This window comes from Entelurus aequoreus, linkage group LG10 (assembly GCF_033978785.1).
Source record: "Entelurus aequoreus isolate RoL-2023_Sb linkage group LG10, RoL_Eaeq_v1.1, whole genome shotgun sequence".
NCBI lineage: Eukaryota > Metazoa > Chordata > Actinopteri > Syngnathiformes > Syngnathidae > Entelurus > Entelurus aequoreus.
In genome coordinates this window covers 2,835,541-2,860,648 of record NC_084740.1, presented here as the reverse complement: position 1 = coordinate 2,860,648, position 25,108 = coordinate 2,835,541, and the positions used below count along the sequence as shown (strand labels likewise).

The 25,108-nt window shown below is 46.1% G+C and overlaps 2 protein-coding genes across 2 annotated transcripts in view; both read left to right on the top strand.

Moving 5' to 3' along the window:
• Window positions 1–1,692, top strand: part of pitpnm3 (PITPNM family member 3) — a 203,059-nt gene extending 201,367 nt beyond the window's left edge. Inside the window, exon 20 of the transcript XR_009827403.1 lies at window positions 1,648–1,692. The gene's annotated coding sequence lies outside the window, so the exon portion shown is untranslated. The remainder of the gene's footprint in view (window positions 1–1,647) is intronic.
• Window positions 1,693–5,135: 3,443 nt separating this feature from the next.
• The window catches only part of LOC133659261 (multidrug and toxin extrusion protein 1-like), a 31,388-nt gene continuing 11,415 nt past the window's right edge, over window positions 5,136–25,108 (top strand). Inside the window, exons 1-8 of the mRNA XM_062061993.1 lie at window positions 5,136–5,152; window positions 7,142–7,181; window positions 7,235–7,376; window positions 7,476–7,577; window positions 14,344–14,412; window positions 14,491–14,639; window positions 14,713–14,755; window positions 16,541–16,585. Coding sequence (XP_061917977.1) covers window positions 7,266–7,376; window positions 7,476–7,577; window positions 14,344–14,412; window positions 14,491–14,639; window positions 14,713–14,755; window positions 16,541–16,585 — 519 coding nt within the window. The 5' untranslated portion in view covers window positions 5,136–5,152; window positions 7,142–7,181; window positions 7,235–7,265. The remainder of the gene's footprint in view (window positions 5,153–7,141; window positions 7,182–7,234; window positions 7,377–7,475; window positions 7,578–14,343; window positions 14,413–14,490; window positions 14,640–14,712; window positions 14,756–16,540; window positions 16,586–25,108) is intronic.

Here is a 25,108-nt window from a genome sequence, read left to right as displayed (position 1 = left end):
TGATGTAGCCTTTGTTTCTTTTATTTTCTGAACATGCTGCAGGACAAAAAACAAGTAATGGGCTGCAAATACCGGACTTTTGATACTGTGGACCGTTTTATTGTTGAATATGGTTTTATTGGCGTTGTTCTCTTGCATAATTATGTGAGGAGTCTTATTAGGAAGCGCTTTAAGGTTCCACTGACTCTGCCTCGAGGACATGTGACCACTCTGTGCAAACCTATTTTTCTATCAGTAAATATTGTACATAGTTCAAATATTTTCATTGTCTTTGGACCTGTTAACTTGTTGGGTTTTGCCTTAAGTCGTATTTGATGTTGATCTACCAAATTATGTAAGATTCACTGCTGTGTAACGCTGTGTTTTCTAGTATAGTATCGTGTGTGTATTGTGTGTGAGAGAGTCTTGTGTTGCTTGATGCCAGTGTGACGTAAACAACTGCTGGTTCTGCACACACGGCAGTGTTTTTCTAAGTGTTGATCTCAGTGGAGGTTTTTATACCTTCACGTGCTCTGGTGAGATAAAACATAAGAATACAACATCCTTCCTGTTCATGCTGTTGGTGTTAGTAATGAACTGTTTACTGGATTAGTGTGTGTGTGTGTGTGTGTGTGTGTGTGTGTGTGTGTGTGTGTGTGTGTGTGTGTGTGTGTGTGTGTGTGTGTGTGTGTGTGTGCGTGTGCGTGTGTGTGTGTGTTGTGCCACCTATTGTAGTAATTGCAGCAGTTAGCGTTGCCTGTACGATAATTATAAAAAATGTTTGTAAATTCTCACATAGTGAGTCTACAAAATGTTGCAGGAAAAGGCACCGTGACAGAATGTAATAATTTAATAGTCAAAGACAACATTTAGGTATACTTTGGAGTAGTCAGTGTACAACCTGTGTAAAAGAAAAGATGTAAGTCCTCAACTTCCTTCCACTTGAGAATGCCTTACAGGTGTTCAATTGGGTTCAGATCAGTTTCCCCAGCAAGGCACAGGTTTTCTTCTTGAAAAAAACGCCCTGTTTCCCAGGGAAGGAAATCACACCCTGGGACCGTACAGGTTCTAATTCATATTTCCCTCAATTAAGCGAAGGTACCCAGTGCCAGCGAGGCCCATCTTATACTTGGTACTGTTGCTAATATTCATGTTTCCAGTCATTTTCAGAGGATAGTAAATCCACACAGCTATGCAACATGTACACTCACTACTCTACAACACAGTGCATCCAAGTTTCATGTCCTAGTATTGTCACTTCAGAAGGTATACTGCGGTCAAAATGTGAAGAGTTAACTCACTTTTGTGAGATGAAATGCAATTTGAAATGTGTATTTCCTCCGCGCTGTGTTTTGGACTGCTATAATGATTGTTTTGTACACATTTCCCGTGATGGTGGTCATGTGATTGTGTTTGCTTGGCTTGTTTCCTAATTAAATGGATTAAAAAAAGATTTCCCCAGGTGAAGCGAATCTGTTTTTCAATGTCACAAGCTTGGACTCCTCCGCAGTTGCCTGAATCGTTTCCAATTAAATAAAGTCTTTGCCTATTTAAAACCTTTTTCACCTGGCACAGGTTGGACGGATAAGACTGCGGCAGCTTTTAAATGCTTCATCAATTCAAGGCAGCACCACAAGTTGACTCTGAATTGTTACGTCTGGGTCGCAGGGGTCATTCTTACAAGATCCAGCCCCCGGAACCCACTGTTTACCGAGAACCAGCGGATCACTTCACCCCCCCCTCAGGTCCGGCCGCGCACCCCCTCCCCCGTAGTGACAACCCCCGACAAGCGCACACCCAGACGACGGCACGACACTGGGCGTGAAGGACGGCGCGGCAGAGCATGAGGGCATGCAGGCCCGGGCCGACACCCGACAAGCCAACCAACACAACAACTAACAACGAAGTTGGAAAGTTCGCCAGCCCCAACAACCACCACGTGCACATGCTGCAACAAAACACCGGCCACCCCATCGCACCGCAGTTCAGAACATTGCAAAGGTTAGTGGTTTTAATAGATACCATAACCCAAATATTTTTCTGATAAGCCCCACAACCCATCCGCTACTGTATATGACAACATCCAGTATTGTAGAATGGTCAGTTAGTCAAGGATAATGTCCATGAATGTGTTTAATGTTACTGTGTTTGGACTTTGTGCTGGCAGACCATGTTCTTGCATCATATTCTTCTCTCTCAGCCCTGCCTGCAAAGAGTGTGATCGTTGCTATGACAACATCTTGGCTGCATTCTTTTGAATTGTCAACGTCTATAGCAGTGGTTCTTAACCTTGTTGGAGGTACCGAACCCCACCAGTTTCATATGCGCATTCACCCAACCCTTCTTTATTGAAAAATAAATTGTTTTTTTACTGGTGCACAAAATGAAGCGTGCATCAACATCACCCTGTTCAAAGAACAAAACCAACACAGTGCATGAACTCACAACAAATTACACACCTGCAAATCAGTCTGACTTCTGCTGTTGCCGTATCCATAAAGTTTTTTTTTACACGATGCGACGGGTGTGTCTTGACCTCCGCGGCGCAGGCTCCGTCGAACCCCTGAGGCCGACTCACCGAACCCCTAGGGTTCGATCGAACCCAGGTTAAGAACCACTAGTCTATAGGATCAAGATTGAGGGCGCAGGCTGGAGATGACCCATATTTTTCAACCCTCATAATAATCATGCAGTGTAACGTTTGAGCCCGTGAAGTGAAAATGAGATTTCTCTCAAGGTTTTATGAGGAGTTCCCAACAAGACACCCTATCAGACGAAGACACATGGAGATCACATTGGGCATTGGACTGCAAATGCCACCTGTGGAAAATAAGGATCCTCGCTCACGTCGCGGAAGCTGCCATCAGCATCATGCTTTTGCAGCAGCCGGCATTTAGCATTTAGCAAGTTGGACGTCAATCAACAGGAAGCAGAGTGCATCATTCCTGATAGCAGCTAGCAGACATGAACATGATGTTTGCTATCCAAGCTGTTTAAATGTTTTAACCCCTCAACAGTGTCACAAACGGGGGTGCAGTTTGCTGCGGTTCGTTCTCTCAACGCAACAAGACGGCTCCGGACGACAGCGTGAAGGTAGGCTTTGGTTTATTAAACGTAAATAATCCAAACTACTAAAATGCAGGCAAAACAACAAAAAAGGCAAGCGTGCCTAAAACATATGAAGCTAATTTCTTAGCATGGACTAGGACATGGCATAATCAAAAACTTACTTAGTCAAAGGTGTGACGCAAAAACAATGACTCCACTCCGAGTGATCGGAAAAGGCAGAACTAAATAGAGTCTCTGATGAGTAACAGGTGCGCGTGCAGGGCAGGTGAAAATCAAGTAACCATGGTGACCAAACAAACTCACAGGTGCACAAGCAATAACACAAGAAGTCCAAAACTAACAGAAAACACAAAAACATGATCCGGACCACGGATCATGACAGAACCCCTTCCTCAAGGACAGATACCAGATGTCCATATGAAAACAAAAACAAAAAACAAGCAGGGTCAAAAGTAACGGGCGGGCGGAGGGAGGACTTGGAGGTGGGTCGCCAGGCCAAGTGTCCCCGAATCCACAGAGGCAAAGTCAAGTGTCGGCGGCGAGTGGAACGCCGCTGCAGCAAGCGAGGCGGGCGACCAGGGAATGGCCACATTCGTGGCCGACGGGGAGGTGGGCGCACTTGGCGAGGCGGACGACCAGGGAGCGGCCACATCCGTGGTCGACGGGGAGGTGGGCGCGTCGGCGCCGTCATGGCAGGCTTGGAAGCAGGGGACAACGCAGGCGTGGACGCCGCAGTGGATGAGACAGGCGTGGTAGCAGGCACCGGCGGCGAGTCAGGCGTGGCAGCAGGCACCGGCGGCGAGTCAGGCGTGGCAGCAGGCACCGGAGCTTGGCGAGGAGCAGGCACCGGAGCTTGGCGAGGAGCAGGCACCGGAGCTTGGCGAGGAGCAGGCACCGGAGCTTGGCGAGGAGCAGGCACCGGAGCTTGGCGAGGAGCAGGCACCGGCGTCTGGCGAGGAGCAGGCACCGGCGTCTGGCGAGGAGCAGGCACAGGCGTCTGGCGTGGAGCAGGTACTGGTGCTAGCCGGGGTGCAGGTACTGGTGCCAGCCGGGGTGCAGGAACAGGTACTGGAGATGGTGGCGTCTGCAGGCCCACCGGACAAGATGGTGGCGTCTGCAGGCCCACTGGACAAGATGGTGGCGTCTGCAGGCCCACCGGACAAGATGGTGGCATCTGCAGGCCCACCGGACAAGATGGTGGCGTCTGCAGGCCCTCCGGAAAAGATGGTGACGTCTGCAAGCCCACCCGGGCAGAGGTTAGCCATGAGCATGGCGGAAGTGGTCTAGGTGGGGGTAGCGGCTTGGCATGCCGAAAGACTGGTGGTGGCGGCCGGGATGGAGGTTGCTGCCTGGTTGGGCGCAGCTGAGCCACCCCACCAGCACAGCTCCCGGCCCCAGCCTCCCCCTCAAGGGGCGGATACCAGACACGCTCCTTGCGGTCTGGAACAGTCTTTACGGGTGGGTGGCGGGAGGTCAGGAGGGGGGCAAAATCCTCCCCTCTAAATTGTCCAAAATGTCTTTTCCCATCCCCCACCTGAGGTCTTTTGGGAGGATGAGAGGAAAAAGTCACTTACGTGGGCGGGGCTAGAGTCCTAGGGGGCGGAGCTTGGCACTCAGAAGGAGACTGTGGCTGACATCTAAATTTCAAAAGAATGTCCTGATAATGTTTAATTTTAGAATTAAAGTCTTTAGGAGGTTGCTGACAGAAAGAGTCAGAAGAACTTAAAAAAAAATCTTCGTCTCTGACGTCATCCACAGTGGGCGGGATGACGTCATCCGTGCGGGTCTCCAGCTGACTGACAGCCCAATCGGTGAATTGCTTAGCAAAATGTGTGATGGGATTACCAAACAATGGCGGCGAGGAAGACTGGGTTGCCCATGGAGTATTGCTGTCCGGAGGAGGAGTTTGGGGAAATGACGCACCCTGATGGCGAAACGAAGCCTTTCTGGCTGGCTTCCGCTTTCGCCAGCGCGTCTCAATCTCCGTGTGGCCAGGTGCAAGAGAACATTGCCATGGTGGAGTCATTCTGTCACAAACGGGGGTGCAGTTTGCTGCGGTTCGTTCTCTCAACGCAACAAGACGGCTCCGGACGACAGCGTGAAGGTAGGCTTTGGTTTATTAAACGTAAATAATCCAAACTACTAAAATGCAGGCAAAACAACAAAAAAGGCAAGCGTGCCTAAAACATATGAAGCTAATTTCTTAGCATGGACTAGGACATGGCATAATCAAAAACTTACTTAGTCAAAGGTGTGACGCAAAAACAATGACTCCACACCGAGTGACCGGAAAAGGCAGAACTAAATAGAGTCTCTGATGAGTAACAGGTGCGCGTGCAGGGCAGGTGAAAATCAAGTAACCATGGTGACCAAACAAACTCACAGGTGCACAAGCAATAACACAAGAAGTCCAAAACTAACAGAAAACACAAAAACATGATCCGGACCACGGATTATGACAAACAGATCCTAGGGACTTTTTTGTCATTACTTTGGTTTTCGTTTTGTAGACTGGCTGTGCTTAATAATTATTGATGACTTTTGCCAATGGATGTACATTTTTTTTAGACATACAAACATACATATACCCATACATGTACGTATACATTCACTGTACAAACATACATATACACATAGTGTACATATACATTCACTGTACAAACACACATATACACATACTGTACATATACATTCACTGTACAAACACACATATACACATACTGTACATATACATTCACTGTACAAACATACATATACACATACATGTACGTATGCATTCACTGTACAAACATACATACACACATACATGTACATATACATTCACTGTACAAACATACATATACACATACTGTACATATACATTCACTGCACATAGATACATATACACATACATGTACATATACATTCACTGTACAAACATACATATACACATACATGTACATATACATTCACTGTACAAACATACATATACACATACATGTACATATACATTCACTGTACAAACATACGTATATACACACTGTACATATACATTCGCTGTACAAACATACATATACACATACATGTACGTATGCATTTACTGTACAAACATACATACACAAATACATGTACGTATGCATTCACTGTACAAACATACATATACACATACACATACATATACATTCACTGTACAAACATACATATACACATTCTGTACATATACAAGTACATATACTGTACATACATACACACATGCATATAATCACATTTCATCAAACATATATTAACGTTGTTGCCCTAGGGTAAACTGGGTATAACACATGGCACACGGACAACGCTTAACCTACTGTTACTATAACAATCTACAAGGTTAATACAGTTCACTTCTCCTTCTTCCCCTCCATGTATCTGCTTTCTTTTGTATTTCAAGTTATCATTACGTATATGTATTGTTGCATTTGAATCAATTGTATTGTTGATAATATAAGTAATTATTGTTATTATTCATTAACAATAGTGATATTTCTATTGTAATTTTGTAGTGTAATAATGCTCATTGTCATTTCTGTGTTATTAATATTTACTTCACTAACTGTCTATGCTATCACTTTTACCATCATATTTGTACATATCGTATTCGCTGATGCTGTTTTGTTGTTGTTGTTGTTATTGTTAATGTTGTTGTTGTCTCTGTGTCTTATCCCCGCAATTTCCCCCTCTGTCTTCCTTTTTTTCTCTTTCTATCCCCTCCTGCTTGGGTCCGACTGCACCTAATAATAATATAAATACATTTAATAAAGTCAAATACAAATAAGGCAACAAGAGAAGTATCCCACACTTCTCTTTTGTAAAGTAAATGTGTACAGCAGATATAGATCATCTACATCAACAATATGATTTGCCTGAGTAGCTGGACAGGATAAAAAAAAAAGCCTCACATAGTGATTGTGGATGATTGGCAAAATTCTCAAAAAAGTGCAGTTCCCCTTTAAACCTACATATGTCTTTACCGCTGATAAAGCGTGACAAGATTTCCTCAGTTGCCGAATACAATGTAAATTTAAATATGTGCATTGGTGGGTGAAAAGTGCATTAGTTTTATCTTTCTGCTCAGCTCCAGTTTCAGCACAGCAACAAACGACCTCATCTCAAAGGTACAGTTTTAATGAGTAACCTTTCAACTGTGTCTAACAGAGGTAGCGTGCAGCGTTTCAGATACCACTACTTGGGAGACACTCATGGAGGTGGCAGCCAGTGACAAGTGGTTCTGCTGCAGCTGGCTCCGCCACAAGGTTCCCCGGAACCTCAGGGAGGAACTGTACTACATCCTGAGGATGATGGGGCCCATTGTAAGGACCTGTCCTCTGCTATGCATTGGGAAGACCATCACGACATGCCAAGATCTCGGTAAAGCGAACCAACAATATATCTTCTTCTTGTCTTTCTAGCTGATCACTCGAATTCTCGATTCTATGCTTCCTTTCGTGGTCACGATGTTCTCCGGCCGTCTGACGAGCGAGGTGATGGCCGGCTATGGATTAGCAACTGCTGTGAGTGCTCAAGACTTAAACTTATGGATACACATATACAGTATTTGTTAGACGATTGTCTTCTTTCACAGGTATTCTCCAAATTATCACTACGGTCCAATGGAAAGCATGTATCACCAAATCGGAAATCATATTATTTGCCTAGAATGTGTGCAACACAAACGTGCGATTTGGATATATATAGATATATTAAAATTGAAAAAGTAACAATAAAAAGTGCAATGATGATGATAAGAACCGAATAACAAATATATTTTATAATTTATTGAAGTTATTTTATATACAGAAAAAAAGGGACAAGTTTATGGAAGTATTATTGTAGCAAAAGTATTTGCTAATGCGTATCTCAATCTGTGTCTAATCCGATTCACGTGTTTGTGTACTACTTTGTGTGTCTGTATGTCAGTCTCTGTGTGTTTAATCAGATCCGCCTGTGCATGTTTTAATTTGTGTGTCCGTATTTCGATTGTGTGTGTGTGTGTGTGTGTGTGTGTGTGTGTGTGTGTGTGTGTGTGTGTGTGTGTGTGTGTGTGTGTGTGTGTGTGTGTGTGTGTGTGTGTGTGTGTGTGTAAAAATGTGTTTGTGGGAGACCGGACCTGCTCCCATGGGGCCCGGCCGGTCACCAGGCAACTAGAGGTGCCATAGAGGAGATGCCTTTGAGGTCGGGTGTTTGGAGGTCCAATCGTCGGCTACAGAAGCTTGTTCTTGGGATGTGAAATGCCACTTCACTGGGGGGAAGGAGTCTAAACTGCTACACGAGGTGGAGAGGTTTCGGCATGGGCTCATGAACCAGTCAGCTCGAGGGGGGCTGGACTCTCTTCCACTCTGGCTTTGCCAGCGCTGGCAGGTGACTTGCAGGGGTGGCAATACTTGTTGCTGCGCAGCCCAGAGTATGTAAGTTGGATTTTAACCCAGTGGACGAGTGAGGGCCTGGGTCTTAACTATTGTTTGTGCTTTTGCACCAAACAGCAATTCTGAGAACCTGTCCTTTTTGGATTCCCTAGAAGAACTACTTGGAGAGTGCTCCTACAGGTGAATCCCTTGTTCAACTGGGGGACTTTAATGCTCACATTGGCAACAACAGTGAAACTTGGAGGAATAGCCGCCCGGATCCGAACCAGGGTGGTATTTTGTTATTGGACTTTTGTTCTCGTCCCAGATTGTCCATAATAAACACCATGTTCAAACATAAGGGTGTCCATATATGCACTTGGCATCGGGACACCCCAGACTACAGTTCGATTACTTTGTGGTTGTATCATCGGATTTGCGGTCTCATGTTTTGGACGCTCGGGTGAGGAGAGGGGCGGAGCTTTCAACTGATCACCACCTATTGGTGGGTGAGGATGCCGGACAGACCTGGTAGGCCCAAACGCATAGTGAGTGTCTGCTGGAAACATCTGGCAGAGACTCCCACCAGAGAGAGTTTCAATTCCCACCTCCAGAAGAACTTCGAACATGAGTGAGGCGCTGGATATTAAGTCTATGTGGACCATGTTCCGTGCCTCTATTGTTGAGGCAACCGATCGAAGCTGTGGCCCCAAGGTGGTCGGTGCCTGCCATGGAGGTAATCCCAGAACCCGGTGAGGGATGCCGCTGAGCTGAAGGAGTCCTATCAGGTATTTTTGGCTCATGGGACTCCGGAGGCATCAGACTGGTACTGACAGGCTAAGCAGTGTATGGCTTTGGCGGTTGCAGAGACAAAAACCATGGGAGGGGTTTGAAAAAACCATGGGGAACAACTTTGGGATGGCTTCGAAGTGATTCTAGACCACCAACCGCTGCCTCAGGAAGGGGAATACATACACTGTCAACACCGTGTGTGGTAAGGATGGTGTGCTGCTGACCTCGACTGGGGACATTGTGGATTGTGGAAGGACTACTTCATAGACCTCCTCAATCCCACCGACACGTCTTCCAATGAGGAAGCAGTGAAGTGAAGTGAAGTGCAGACTCTGTAATGAACTGTTCTATTTCTGTGGTTGAGGTTGCCAAGGTATGCATCTCCTTGGTCACAGGGCCCCGGGGATAGATGATATCCGCCGGGAGTTCCTTAAGGCATTGGATACTGTGGGGCTGTCTTGTGTGGACATCGGGGGTAGTGCCTCTGGATTGGCAGATTTTGGGTGGAATCGCAAGGTGTGTTCCAACTTTCGTGGGATCATACTCCTCAGCCTTCCTGGTAAGGTATATTTAGGTGTACTGGAGAGGAGGCTGCACTAGATAATTGAACCTCGGATCCAGGAGGAGCAGTGTGGCTTTCGCTCTGGACCATCTCTGTACTCTCAGCAGGATCCTTGAGGCTGCATGGGAGTTTGCCCAACCAGGTTTAATGTTTTTTTGTACTTAGAGGAGGCATTTAACCGTGTTTCTTGGGAAGCCCTGTGCTCAGAGTGTATGGGGTATTCGACCGCCTGATTGTGGCAGTCCGCTCCCTGTATGATCAGTGCCAGAGCTTGGTCTGAATTGATGACAGTAAGTCGGACTAGCTTCCAGTGAGGGTTGAACTACGCCAGGGTTGCCCTTTTTCACCGAATCTGTTTAAAACTTTTATGGACATAATTTGTAGGCGCAGTCAGGGCGTTGAGGGGATCCAGTTTGGCATTTGCTCTGTTATGTATGTGAGGGGTTGAAGGAGACGACACCACAAAGGAACTCAGGTTACCAGGTTTATTGTAACCTTTGATGATTGAGTGGGAGGTGTATGCTACTCTAGGTGTTGGTTGCAGGACTAAGTGTGAAATTAACCATGTAAATGAAACAAGAGGATGTTGTACATGCGTGATGGGTGAAATCTTCGTCAGTCCAAGAGGGTAGGCACAAGGGAAGTCCGGGGACAGGCAGTTGGTCGAGGGCAGAAGAGAAGCGACAAAGACCGAGTCCAGGCAAGGGGTCAAGGATCGAGGGAGGCAGTCCAATACCCGGATGGAGGTCGAGGTACAGCGCTCGAGCACACGGGACAAGACGGGCACTGCGAGGAAGACAAGGGACATGAGTCCACAAGCAAAAAGGGGCAAGGAGAACAAGGAGGCGAGGACAACAAGAGGGAAGCCAGAGACGTGAATGCTTACTACAAAGAGTTAACGACGTTCCGGCGTAGGTTCCAAGGAGTGATTGATCTTTATGCTGTCCTCCTGATTGCTGCCAGGTGCGCTGATTGATGAAAGCCGGCAGCTGCGGAGAAGCGTGGGCGTGAAGCGCTCGGCGCATGCGGGGGCGTGTCCTGGCATGCTGCCAGACAGAGTGTTGGATCTTGCTATGGGAAGATTGTGGGTTCGAGACCGCGCTGTGACATGCCCGATTAGTTGTCTGCTTTTTGGCGGATGTTGAAGTCTTGCTGGCTTTATCTAGCCAAGATCTACAATTCTCACTGAATCGGTTTGCAGATGAGCGTGAAGCGACTGTGATGAAAATCAGCACTTCCAAGTCTGAGTCTCTGAGGGAATTAGATCCTGTACCAGATGGACGAGTTCAAGTAACTCTGTGTTTTGTTCATAAGTAAGGGAAGAGTAGATTGTGAGATTGACAGGTAGATCGGTGTGGCTTCTCCAGTGATGCAGACCCTGTATGGTCATGGTGAAAAAAGAGCTGAGCCGGAAGGCAAATCCCTCAATTTACCGGTCGATCTACATTCTTATCCTCACCTCTCATCATGAGGTTTGGGCTATGACCGAAAGGACAAGATCACGGATTCAAGCGGCCGAAGTAAGTTTCCTTTGTTGGGTGGCGGGGCTCTCACTGCTCTTTCATTTGGGGGGGGGGGGGCTCAGATTTAAGCCACTGCTCCTCCTCATCGAGAAGAGACAGATGAAGTGGTTCAGGCATCTGGTCAGAATGCCCCCCGAACACTTCCCTTGGGAGGTGTTTTAGGGCACATCCGACCGGTAGGAGACTACGGGGAAGACTCTGTCTCCCAGGTAGCCTGGGAATGCCTCGGAATCCCCCCGGGAAGAGCTGGACAAAGTAGCTGGGGAGAGGAAAGTCTGGGCTTCACTGCTAAAGCTGTTTCCCCTGTGACCAGACCTCAGATAAGCGGAAGAAGATAGAATGGAATCGATTTACAGACACAAATTAAAAAGCGCACACGCAGATCTGGGCAGCACGTTGGCACAGGGGTTAGTGCATGTGCCTCACAATACGAAGGTCCTGAGTAGTCCTGAGTTCAATCCCGGGCTCGGGATCTTTCTGTGTGGAGTTTGCATGTTCTCCCCATGACTGCGTGGGTTCCCTCCAGGTACTCCGGCATCGTCCCACCTCCAAAGACATGCACCTGGGGATAGGCCCCTCCCACCTCCAAAGACATGCACCTGGGGATAGGTCCCTCCCACCTCCAAAGACATGCACCTGGGGATAGGCCTTCCCACCTCCATAGACATGCACCTGGGGATAGACTCCTCCCACCTCCAAAGACATGCACCTGGGGATAGGTTGATTGGCAACACTAAATGGGCCCTAGTGTGTGAATGTGAGTGTGAATGTTGTCTGTCTATCTGTGTTGGCCCTGTGATGAGGTGGCGACTTGTCCAGGGTGTACCCCGCCTTCTGCCCGAATGCAGCTGAGATAGGCTCCAGCACCCCCCACGACCCCAAAAAAGGGACAAGCGGTAAAAAATGGATGGATGGACACGCAGATCTGATTACACACACATATTGAGATACAGACACACAAATTAGTACACAGATACACAAATTGATATATGCTACAGTTTTGCTAAAATAATACTTCCATAGAAGTTTGCAGATAAATGTTTTTCACTGGATAAAATGTTATTTTATCTTGAGCCAGAAAAACAACTTAATTTAGTTGTGTTTGTTTTTTCAGGATCTATTTGAAGATTAATGCACTTCATTGAACAACAAAAAATACATGATTTTGAACAGAATGAAAACACCTTGAAACGTATAAATATACACGTGTTTCATTGGGAACACCAACAATGACTTTTGTTAGCTTTAAGAATGCATTTGAAGGTCTTTCACATGCTTTTTATTGGAAAACTACAAAAATAACTTTATTTGGTTTAAAAAAAAAGAAAAATAGTCAAAAAGTTTCAAAATACTTTTAACCCTTTTCACTTTCATCCATCCATCCATTTTCTACCCCTTGTCCCTTTTGGGGTCGTGGGGGGTGCTGTAGCTATGCTGGAGCCTATCTCAGCTGCATTATTTCTTCCAGAAATGACAACTGTTCTCAGTTTTAAGGATCTATTTGAAGTTACAGTACATGCTGATAGCAAGCACGAAAGTGTTGTCTTTTTCCGACAAAAGGGGAAAAAAAACTTAGCATTTAGAGATAAAGACTTTTCATTTGACAACAGCTTTGTTGTTTTCTAATTACTGTATAAATAAACAACAAAAATAAATGTTCTTTGTTTTAAAGAAAATATTTGCAGATACATTCTATTTATCGGATAACAAAGTGTTTTTAGCTTTATGTCCTGAAAACAACAATAATGACTAGGCCAGGGGTCGGCAACCCGCGGCTCCGGAGCCGCATTCGGCTCTTTGACCACTCTGATGCAGCTCGGCTCAGCTGCATACTTGCCGACCCTCCCGATTTTCCGAGGAGACTTAAGGATCTCAGTGCCTCTCCTAGAAATCTCCCGGGGCAAATACATTCCGATTTTTACCCTAACAGCAAAATTAAGGGCGTGTCCTAATGGCACTGCATTTATTATCCTCTATAGCCTTAACTGCGTGCCAGTCTGGTCACATGTTTTATATTACTTTTACTTGCACACATAGGAGACAGCAAGGCATACTTGGTCAACAGCCACACAGCTTACACTGACGATGGCCGTACAAAACAACTTTAACACTGTTATGTTACAAATATGTGCCACACTGTGAACCCACACCAAAAAAGAATGACAAACACATTTCTGGAGAACCTCCGCACCGTAACACATCATAAACACAACACAACAAATACCCAGAATCCCATGCAGCCCTAACTCTTCCAGTCTACATTATACACCCCCGCTACCACCAAACACCCCCCCTCCCCCCTCCATGCATCGGTTGAGGTGGACGGGATTTGGTGGGGTGTATAATGTAGACCGGAAGAGTTAGGGCTGCATGGGATTCTGGGTATTTGTTTTGTTGTGTTTATGTTGTGTTATAGTGCGGATGTTCTCCAGAAATATGTTTGTCATTCTTTTTTGGTGTGGGTTCACAGTGTGGCACATATTTGTAACGTAACAGTGTTAAAGTTGTTTTATATGGCAACCGTCAGTGTAAGCTGTGTGGCTGTTGACCAAGTATGCCTTGCTGTCTCTTACATGTGCAAGCAGAAGCTGTATTCAACATGTGGCCGAGCAGGTACGCTGTTTGAATAGGCTGTAGAGGGCGCTAAAAGCAGTGCCATCACGCCCTAAAATTTGTGAGTCTCCCGGAAAATTTAGGAGGGTTGCCAAGTATGACGCTATCAATTGCCTTTCATTTAAAACTTGCGAGCCGCACTAACATTAAATTTTTCATATTAAGGTTCGGGCCGGGGCGTGTGTCTGAGACCTCTGGTTAAAACATAGCACAAAGCAAACATAGCTTTGTATGCAGTGTTATTTCATTTTAAATTTTCAAATGAGTTTTGTGGCTCCCATTGTTATCTTTAATTTGTGAAACTTGTCAAAATGGCTCTTTGAGTGGTAAAGGTTGCCGACCCCTGGACTAGGCTTTGTCTTCCGGACATATTTGGAGATAAATGCTTTCAATTGAATCCACGCAGTATCAGAAATGTCACTTTCATACTTACTCCTGTTTTTAGACTGTCAACATCACCACTGCAGCAACAGGACTCGGTTTGGAGCGCGCATGTGATACTTTAGTGGCTCAGGTCAGGAACACAACTTTTACACTGAAAACAAACCTTCAATGTGGAATACTGACATGGCATACATACGCTGTGGTGCAGACTTTTGGTGGAAAGAACCTGCTGCGTGTGGGTGTTATATTTCAGCGAGGCATCATCATCCTGCTGTTGTTCTGTCTTCCATGCTGGGGTCTGCTCCTCAATGCCCAGGCCATACTGCTGCTCCTAGGCCAGGACCCTGAGGTGACCCGGTAACTAACCGTCATAGATAGTTAGCAGCAGTCAGGAGAACTTTTTTGTGCTCAATCAAAACTTTGTTTCCAGAATCGCTCAGCTATACATTACGGCATACCTTCCAGCAATACCCGTAAGTTATGTGTTTTTTCTGCCACTGTCACTCGTTCATCCTTTCATCAAAGCAACTTATTTAAAGGCCTACTGAAATGATTTTTTTTTTATTCAAACGGGAATAGCAGATCCATTCTATGTGTCATACTTGATCATTTCGCGATATTGCCATATTTTTGCTGAAAGGATTTAGTAGAGAAAATCGACGATAAAGTTCGCAACTTTTGCTCGCTGATAAAAAAAGCTTTGCCTGTACCGGAAGTAGCGTGACGTCACAGGAGCTAGTATTCCTCACAATTCCCCGTTGTTTACAATGGAGCGAGAGAGATTCGGACCGAGAAAGTGACGATTACCCCATTAATTTGAGTGAGGATGAAAGATTCGTAGATGAGGAACGTTACAGTGAAGGACTTGAGAGGCAGTGATGGACGTATCTTTTTTCGCTCTGACCGTAACTTAGGTACAAGCTGGCTCATTGGATTCCACACTCTCCTTTTTCTATTGTAGATCACAGATTTGTATTTTAAACCACCTCAGATACTATATCCTCTTGAAAATGAGAGTCGAGCACGCGAAATGGACATTTAAAGTGACTTTTATCTCCAAGACAATACATCGGTGACACACTTAGCTACTGAGCTAACGTGCTAGCATCGTTCTCGAATGAAGATAGAAACAAAATAAATAAACCCCTGACTGGAAGGATAGACAGAAGAGCAAAAATACTTTTAAACCATGTACATGTAACTACACGGTTAAAAATTCTCAGCCTGGTAAGGCTTAACAATGCTGTTGCTAACGACACTAAGGCTAATTTAGCAACTTAGCAACCGGAACTCACAGAACTATGTACTCTCTCCTTTTTCTATTGTGTATCACGGATTTGTATTTTAAACCACCTCGGATACTATATCCTCTTGAAAATGAGAGTCGAGCACGCGAAATGGACATTTAAAGTGACTTTTATCTCCAAGACAATACATCGGTGACACACTTAGCTACTGAGCTAACGTGATAGCATCGTTCTCAAATGCAGATAGAAACAAAATAAATAAACCCCTGACTGGAAGGATAGACAGAAGACCAACAATACTATTAAACCATGTACATGTAACTCCACGGTTAAAAATTCTCAGCCTGGTAAGGCTTAACAATGCTGTTGCTAACGACGCTAAGGCTAATTTAGCAACTTAGCAGCCGGAACTCACAGAACTATGATAAAACATTAGCGCTCCACCTACGCCAGCCAGCCCTCATCTGCTCATCAACAGCCGTGCTCACCTGCGTTCCAGCGATCAACGGCGCGACGAAGGACTTCATCCGTGGGTTTGGCGGCAAGCATCAGCTAGGCGTCTTCTATCAGGGTAAGTAGTCCTTGTTGTGCTGCTGTAAATATTGTACTTAGCCGCTAAGACACCGATCGATCCCACCTACAACGTTCTTCTTTGCAGCCTCCATTGTTCATTAAACAAATTGCAAAAGATTCACCAACACAGATGTCCAGAATACTGTGGAATTTTGTCGAAGAAAACAGAGCTTTGTGTATTGTGTCCAATAGGGCCCAAACACTTCCGTGCATTTTATGACGTCACGCGCATAAATCATATCCAAAGGATATTTTCAACCGGAAGTGTGGCGAGAATTTTAAAATGTCACTTTATAAGTTAACCCGGCCGTATTGGCATGTGTTTCAATGTTAAGATTTCATCATTGATATATAAACTATCAGACTGTGTGGTCGCTAGTAGTGGCTTTCAGTAGGCCTTTAAGTCCTAAATGTTTATCTTGTCTATATGTCCTTTAGGCCATGTTTCTACATTACCTGCAGGTGTCCTACCTACAGAACCAGGTGTGACACACAGCTCAGAACACACCTGCTAGTGTGATGTGTGACTTTGTTTCATTAGCACATTTAATTATATGTCAAATGAAGGAGGTTGGCAACATACAAAGAAAATTGCAATATCTTATAGTACTATTTGTTTTAATCACATCTATTGCACATTTGAGTTTTGATGAACTGCGATTAATCACAGTACATTTTTCACTTGCATTATTTAAATCAATCAATGTCTATTTATATAGCCCTAAATCACAAGTGTCTCAAAGGGCTGCACAAGCCATAACGACATCCTCGGTTCAGACCCCACATAAGGGCAAGGAAAAACTCACAACCCAGTGGGATGTCAATGTGAATGACTATGAGAAACCTTGGAGAGGACCGCAGATGTAGGGGAGACCGGATGCAATGGACATCGAGTGGGTCTAGCATAATATTGTGAAAGTCCAGTCCATAGTGGTTCTAACATACTAGTGAGAGTCCAGTCCGTAGTGGGTCTAGCATAATATTGTGAAAGTCCAGTCCATAGTGGGGCCAGCAGGAGACCATCCCGAGCGGAGACGGGTCAGCAGCGCAGAGATGTCCCCAACCGATGCACAGGCGAGTGGTCTACCCCAGGTCCCGACTCTGGACAGCCAGCACTTCATCCATGGCCACCAGACCTGTGCCCCCCCTTCCACAAGGGAGAGGGGGGCAGAAAAGAAAAGAAACGGCAGATCAACTGGTCTAAAAGGGGGGTCTATTTAAAGGCTAGAGTATACAAACGAGTTTTAAGATGGGACTTAAATGCTTCTACTGAGGTAGCATCTCTAACTGTTACCGGGAGGGCATTCCATAGTACTGGAGCCCGAATAGAAAACGCTCTATAGCCCGCATACTTTTTTGGGGCTCTAGGAATCACTAATAAGCCGGAGTTCTTTGAACACAGATTTCTTGCTGGGACATATGGTACAATTCAATCGGCAAGATAGGATGGAGCTAGACTGTGTAGTATTTCATACGTAAGTAGTAAAACCTTAAATCAACTGACCGGGGTGGAGGAGTTTGCGTCTCTCAATAGTCCTATGAGCCATGTTGCCCGGGCTTCTTCTTGAGCTGGTGCGCAAAGTAAAAACAATTCCAGCTGGATCTAGTCGGCCTCACTTAAACGCACAGCAAGAGCTCTGGAGAAGGGCTGGACTCGTTTCCACTCTGGCGTTGCCAGCAGTGAGAGGCGACAGGCGGGGGTGGCAATACTTGTTGCCTCATGGTTCAGAGCCTGCATGTTGAAGTTTAACCCGGTGGACGAAAGGGTAGCCTCCCTCCACCTCTGGGTGGGGGGATGGGTCCTGACCGTTGTTTGTGCTTACACACTCAAACGGCAGTTCAGAGTACCCGCCCTTTTTGGAATCCCTAAAGGGGGACTTCAACGCTCATGTTGGCAACAACAGTGAGACCTGGAGAGGCGTGAAGAGAGGGGCGAAGCTTTCAACTGATCACCACTTGGTGGTGAATCGGCTCCATTGGTTGGGGAGGATGCCAGACAGACCTGGCAGGTCCAAACGCATAGTGAAGGTCTGCTGGGAACATCTGACAGAGTCTCCCGCCAGAGAGAGTTTCAATTTCCACCTCCAGAAGAGCTTCAAACATGTTACGAGCGAGGCGCTGGATATTAAGTCTGAGTCGACCATGTTCTGTGCCTCCATGGTCGAGGCAACCAATCAGAGCTGTGGCCACACAGTAATCCCAGAACCTGGTGAGGGATGCCGCCGAGCTGAAGGACTCCTATCGGGTCTTTTTGGTTCATGGGACTGCAGAGGCAGCAGACTGGTGCTGACCGGCCAAGCAGTGTACGGCTTTGGCGGGTGCAGAGAAAAAAAATTGTACATGGATGGAGTTAAAAATACCCACCGACAAAGGACTTCAGGACAGTTTCGAAGTGATTCTAGACCACCAACCGCCGACTCAGGAAGGGCAATAAATGAATTGTCAACACGGTGTGCGGTGGACAGTGTGCTGCTGACGTAGACTGGGGATGTTGTGGATCGATGGAAGGAATACTTCAAAGACCACCTCAATGCCACCTGCATGCCTTTCAATGAGGAAGCAGTGCCTGGGGACTCCGCGGAGGGGCTCTCTTATTTCTGGGGCTGAGGTTGCGGAGTTAGTTAAGAAGCTCCTCAGGAGCAGGGCCCCGGGAGTGGATGAGATTTGCCCGGAGTTCCTTAAGGCTCTGGATGCTGTCTTGGTTGACAAGACTCTGCAGCATTGCGTGGACATCGACCTGACTTCGGATAAGCGGAAGAAGATGGATGGATGGAAAACACCTCAATATTTTGACACAAATGCAATTGTATTGTCAGCATGTTGTACAGGAAGTGTTTTCATGTTTAACTTGAATGCATGTCATTGTAAAACTTTGATCTTAAGTCTTGTCAGTGTGTATTTTGAGGCGTAATTTGCCACTGAGCACACCCGTCGGAGTCTCCTCACTCATCTTTGCGCCGACATATGCACTGACTTGATCAATCAATCAATCAATCAATGTTTATTTATATAGCCCTAAATCACAAGTGTCTCAAAGGGCTGTACAAGCCACAACGACATCCTCGGTACAGAGCCCACATACGGGCAAGGAAAAACTCACCCCAGTGGGACGTCGGTGAATGACTATGAGAAACCTTGGAGAGGACCGCATATGTGGGTAACCCCCCCCCCCCCCCTCTAGGGGAGACCGAAAGCAATGGATGTCGAGTGGGTCTGACATAACATTGTGAAAGTCCAGTCCACAGTGGATCCAACACATCAGCGGGAGTCCAGTCCACAGCGGGGCCAACAGGAAACCATCCCGAGCGGAGACGGGTCAGCAGCGCAGAGATGTCCCCAACCGATGCACAGGCTAGTGGTCCACCCGGGGTCCCGGCTCTGGACAGCCAGCACTTCATCCATGGCCACCGGACCTATGCAACTCCCCCTCGCAAGGGACAGGGGAGAAGAGGAGAGAAGAAAAGAAACGGCAGATCAACTGGTCTAAAAAAGGGGGGGTCTATTTAAAGGCTAGATTATACAAATGAGTTTTAAGATGGGACTTAAATGCTTCTACTGAGGTAGCATCTCTAACTGTTACCGGGAGGGCATTCCAGAGTACTGGAGCCCGAATAGAAAACGCTCCATAACCCCGAGACTTTTTTTTGGCTCATGGAATCACTAATAAGCCGGAGTTCTTTGAACGCAGATTTCTTGTCGGGACATATGGTACAATACAATCGGCGAGATAGGCTGGAGCTAAACCGTGTAATATTTTATACGTAAGTAGTAAAACCTTAAAGTCGCATCTTAAGTGCACAGGAAGCCAGTGCAAGTGAGCCAGTATAGGCGTAATATGATCAAACTTTCTTGTTTTTGTCAAAAGCCTTGCAGCCGCATTTTGTACCAACTGTAATCTTTTAATGCTAGACATAGGGAGGCCCGAAAATAATACGTTACAGTAATCGAGACGAGACGTAACGAACGCATGAATAATGATCTCAGCGTCGCTAGTGGACAAGATGGAACGAATTTTAGCGATATTACGGAGATGAAAGAAGGCCGTTTTAGTAACACTCTTAATGTGTGACTCAAACGAGAGAGTTGGGTCGAAGATAATACCCAGATTCTTTACCGAGTCTCCTTGTTTAATTGTTTGGTTGTCAAATGTTAAGGTGGTATTATTAAATAGATGTTGGTGTCTAGTAGGACCGATAATCAGCATTTCCGTTTTCTTAGCGTTGAGTTGCAAAAAGTTAGCGGACATCCATTGTTTAATTTCATTAAGACACGCCTCCAGCTGACTACAGTCCGGCGTGTTGGTCAGCTTTAGGGGCATGTAGAGTTGGGTGTCATCAGCATAACAGTGAAAGCTAACACCGTACTTGCGTATGATGTCACCCAGCGGCAGCATGTAAATACTAAAGAGTGCAGGGCCAAGAACCGAACCCTGGGGAACTCCGCACGTTACCTTGACATAGTCCGAGGTCACATTGTTATGGGAGACGCACTGCATCCTGTCAGTAAGATAAGAGTTAAACCAAGACAAGGCTAAGTCTGACATACCAATACGTGTTTTGATACGCTCTAATAAAATATTATGATCGACGGTATCGAAAGCGGCGCTAAGATCAAGAAGCAGCAACATAGATGACGCATCAGAATCCATGGTTAGCAATAGATCATTAGTCATTTTTGCGAGGGCTGTCTCCGTAGAGTGATTTGCCCTGAAACCGGATTGAAAAGGTTCACAGAGATTGTTAGTCACTAAGTGTTCATTTAGCTGCTGTGCAACAGTTTTTTCGAGAATTTTGGAAATAAACGGAAGGTGGGAGACCGGTCGGTAGTTTACCATGAGGTCAGGATCGAGGTTAGGTCTTTTGAGCAGAGGATGAATAACCGCTTTTTTGAATGCTAGGGGAACAGTGCCGGAGGAAAGTGATAAGTTTATAATATTTAACACTGATGGACCTAATAATACAAACAGTTCCTTGATAAGTTTCCCAGGAAGTGGGTCAAGTAAACATGTTGTTTGTTTTATCCCACTTACACGCTGTAATAATTCCTCTAATGTTATTTCATCAAAAATAGAGAGACTATTTTGGAGGGCAGTGTCCGTCGTATATACAGTCGTATTTGTGTTAATAGAGCCCAGTTGTAGCTGGGATGCGTTGTCTTTAATCTCCTTTCTAATGAGTTCAATTTTCTTATTAAAGAAATTCATAAAATCATCTGCCGAGTGGGTGGAGCTACTGGGAGGAGTCCCTTGTTGGGTTAGCGATGCTACTGTACTAAACAGAAATTTAGGATCGTTTTTGTTGAGGCGGATGAGATTTGAGTAGTATTTAGCTTTAGCTAAGGTAAGCATGCGTTTATAAGTTATTAAACTATCACTCCATGCTTGATGGAAAACCTCAAGTTTAGTCGCGCGCCATTTGCGTTCCAGTTTTCTACATGATAATTTATGAGCTCTAATTTCTTCTGTAAACCATGGGGTGCGCCTTTTAGGGGCCCTTTTTTGCTTTAGCGGTGCTATACTATCAATAATTTCGCGCAAGGCATCGTCAAAGTTGTTAGTGAGTTTATCAATAGAGCCGACATAATTTGGGAATGGTGCTATTACCGAAGGCAGTAGGTCAGCAAGAGTCATCGTTGTGGCAGCATTAATGTTGCGGCCGCTATAGCAGTTATTATTATTATTAGCTTGTTGACAAAGAGTCAAAACTTCAAATTTTATAAGGTAATGATCGGACATTACTTTAGTATATGGAAGTATCATAACTTTGGAGCACTAGATCTATTGTATTACCGTTGCGATGCGTGGGTTCATGTATTATTTGTGTAAGACCACAGCTATCAATTATGGTTTGGAGCGCCACGCACTGAGGGTCCGATGGGGTATTCATATGGATATTAAAGTCCCCCATTATGATTATATTGTCGGCGTGCGTCACTAGATCAGCAACGAACTCTGAGAATTCACTGATAAAGTCCGAATAGGGCCCAGGGGGGCGGTAGATAACAGCCAGGTCGAGAGGTAGCGGTGTGACAGACCTCATAGTAAGCACCTCAAACGATTTATATTTATTATTTAGGTTAGGGGTAAGGTTGAAATTTTCATTGTATATTAGTGCGACACCACCTCCCCTTTTAAGAGGGCGGGCAACATGCGCATTCGTATAGTTAGGAGGAGATGCCTCATTGAGCGCAAAAAATTCGTCCGGTTTGAGCCAGGTTTCGCTAAGACCAATGACGTTAAGATTGTTGTCTCTAATGACCTCATTAACCAATAACGCCTTGGGAGACAATGATCTTATGTTTAACTGATCGTACACTTTTTAGGAGACTATCGCAGTTAAGCTGAAGGAGCATTTGAGGTCAAAATAAACTTGGGGCTACATCTGTGCTCGTACATGATTATTGCCAGAATTGTTTGTAAATATTCGTTGGTGTTAGCGCTAATATTTAATCATAGTACATCTAAATTATAGATGTTACTGTATGGTGAAGCTATTATTATTACTATTTATTTTATTATTATCAGCTGTTATTGTTACATAAACTATTTTGACACTGGACCGCTGTCACGATTTAACAAGCTGGCGGACCCAAAAGCAGACAAGACCAGCAGATTAAAAGTCCAAAGGGTTTAATTAAGGCAAACGAGGGATGAGAGAATGGCGTCGTCGGCTGGAGTTTAGGTGTCTGGCAGGCAGGCAGGCTTAGAGGAGGTAGTCACCGGAGGCAGAGGAAAACAATGGTGAGTCGAGGAACAAGATACCAGGAGCAAAAGGCACAAACAAAAGATCAACAAGATCATGAAAATACTACTAAAACTGGCGAGAAGCGTTACCACTTGGAGAGCTGTGAAACGATCTGGCAGCGTTGTGTGAGGAGACCAGGGCTTTTTTTTTACAAGGGCTTGAAATACTGCTGGGGAATTAGTTAATCCAAAGGGCATGACAAGATACTCAAAATGTCCAAGTGTGGTCTTAAATGCAGTTTTCCACTCATCACCGGCTCTGATACGGATCAAATGATATGCATTTCGTAGATCTAGCTTGGAGAAAATAGTAGCTCCCTGAAGGGGCTCAAAAGCAGATGCAATCAACGGCAATGGATATTTGTTCTTGATAGTAATGTCATTTAATCCTCGATAATCAATACAGGGGCGGAGTGATCCATCCTTCTTCCCGACAAAGAAGAATCCCGCACCCACTGGGGAGGAGGAAGGACGGATGATGCCAGCTGCCAGGGATTCCTGAATATACTTCTCCATGCTCTCTCTCTCAGGACGTGACAATTTGTATAGGCGACTTTCCGGCAGCGGCGCTCCAGAAACCAGGTTGATGGCACAATCATAGGACCGGTGAGGTGGAAGTGACAGGGCACACTGTTTGCTGAATACCTCTCCGAGATCATGGTAAACAGCAGGAACTCTCGAAAGGTTAGGAGACTCGAAAATGACAGGGGAACTGGCGCCCTCCGATGGAGAACGGGCAGAGCGCAGGCATGTAGCGAGGCAGTAGGAGCTCCAGTTTACTACCTTACCTGCAGTCCAGTCAATATGGGGGTTGTGGAGTCGTAACCAAGGTTGGCCAAGGACGATGGGTGCAAGAGGTGAGGATATGACATGTAATTGGATGTGCTCGTGAATGAGGTGGACTCGCACGGTGCGACGGGATACTCGAGCGAGAAGGCTACCCGTGAGGGCGTTGGCTTTCAGAGGAGAGGGTAGAGGCTCAAGGGAGATGCCTGCCTGGTAGACAACAGCTGAATCGATGAAATTCTCATCTGCCCCTGAGTCAACCAGGGCGAGCAATGGCACAGACTGAGAGTGCCACTGAAGGGTGGCGGAGAATTGCATGCGATCCCGGGATTCAGGGGAAGAGACTGTTTGGCTCACCAGAACCCCCACTGCTACTGGTGAGCCTCCTTTTGGCCGAATGGGGCAGGAGGCACAAAAATGACCAGGTTGTCCACAGTAGAAGCACACACCCGACCTAATCCATCGGAGGCGCTTGTCAGTGGAGAGACGGGTCCGCTGTAGTTGCATGGGCTCCTCCCCTGGGGACCCGGAGGGCAGGGCTAGGGGTACAGGATGTCAGGGTGCATTTGGCAGAAAATTACGGTCGGAAAAAGGGGCAGTCGACACGGAGGGAACAATCTCGCCTTGCCACTGGGCTATTTGGTCCGAAATCTTGATGGCAGTGGAAATAACTTAATCTAGGGAATCAAGCTCCTGCCTTAGTGCGATCTCCCTGCCAATGGTCCGGTTGAGCCCACTCTGGAAGGCGGTGAGCAGCGCTTGGTCATTCCAGCCAGACTCCACGGCCAAGGAACGAAACTCGCTGGCGAACTCTCTCACAGAACGTTGACCTTGTCGGAGTCTCAACACCTGTTGTCCACGAATGGGGTGATCAAAAATCCGCTTGAGCTCAGCGGCGAAGAGAGCAAAGGACTGAGCTGCGGGGGAATTCTGCTCATGCAGGGCGTTGAAGTGACTGAATGGAGGCCCCTCAAGAAGGCTGGCAATAAACGCTACCTTGGCTGCCTCATGGACAAAGTGGGTTGGCTGAGCCTTAAAGGTGAGATGAACTTGGGTGAAGAACTCACGGCAGGTGTTGGGGTTGCCAGAATATTTTTCAGGAGGGGGAATATGAAGCTCAACTGCTGGGACAACTGGTGCTGAGGGAGGGGCGGCGCCATCGGCTTGAAGTGGTACTGTTGGTGGAGCCTGTTGTGGAGCAGCACAGAGGGTATCAAGTTTAGTGGTAATCTTGGATACCTCTTCCACAAGGGTCTGAATGAGTTGTTGGTGATCTCCCAGATGCTGGCTTTGGTTGCTGATGACCTCCTTGACCTTTTCCAAGTCTGCTGGGTCCATTCTGGCCAGATCGTTTTGTCACGATTTAACAAGCTGGCGGACCCAAAAGCAGACAAGACAGGCAGATTAAAAGTCCAAAGGGTTTAATTAAGGCAAACGAGGGATGAGAGAATGGCGTCGTCGGCTGGAGTGGAGGTGTC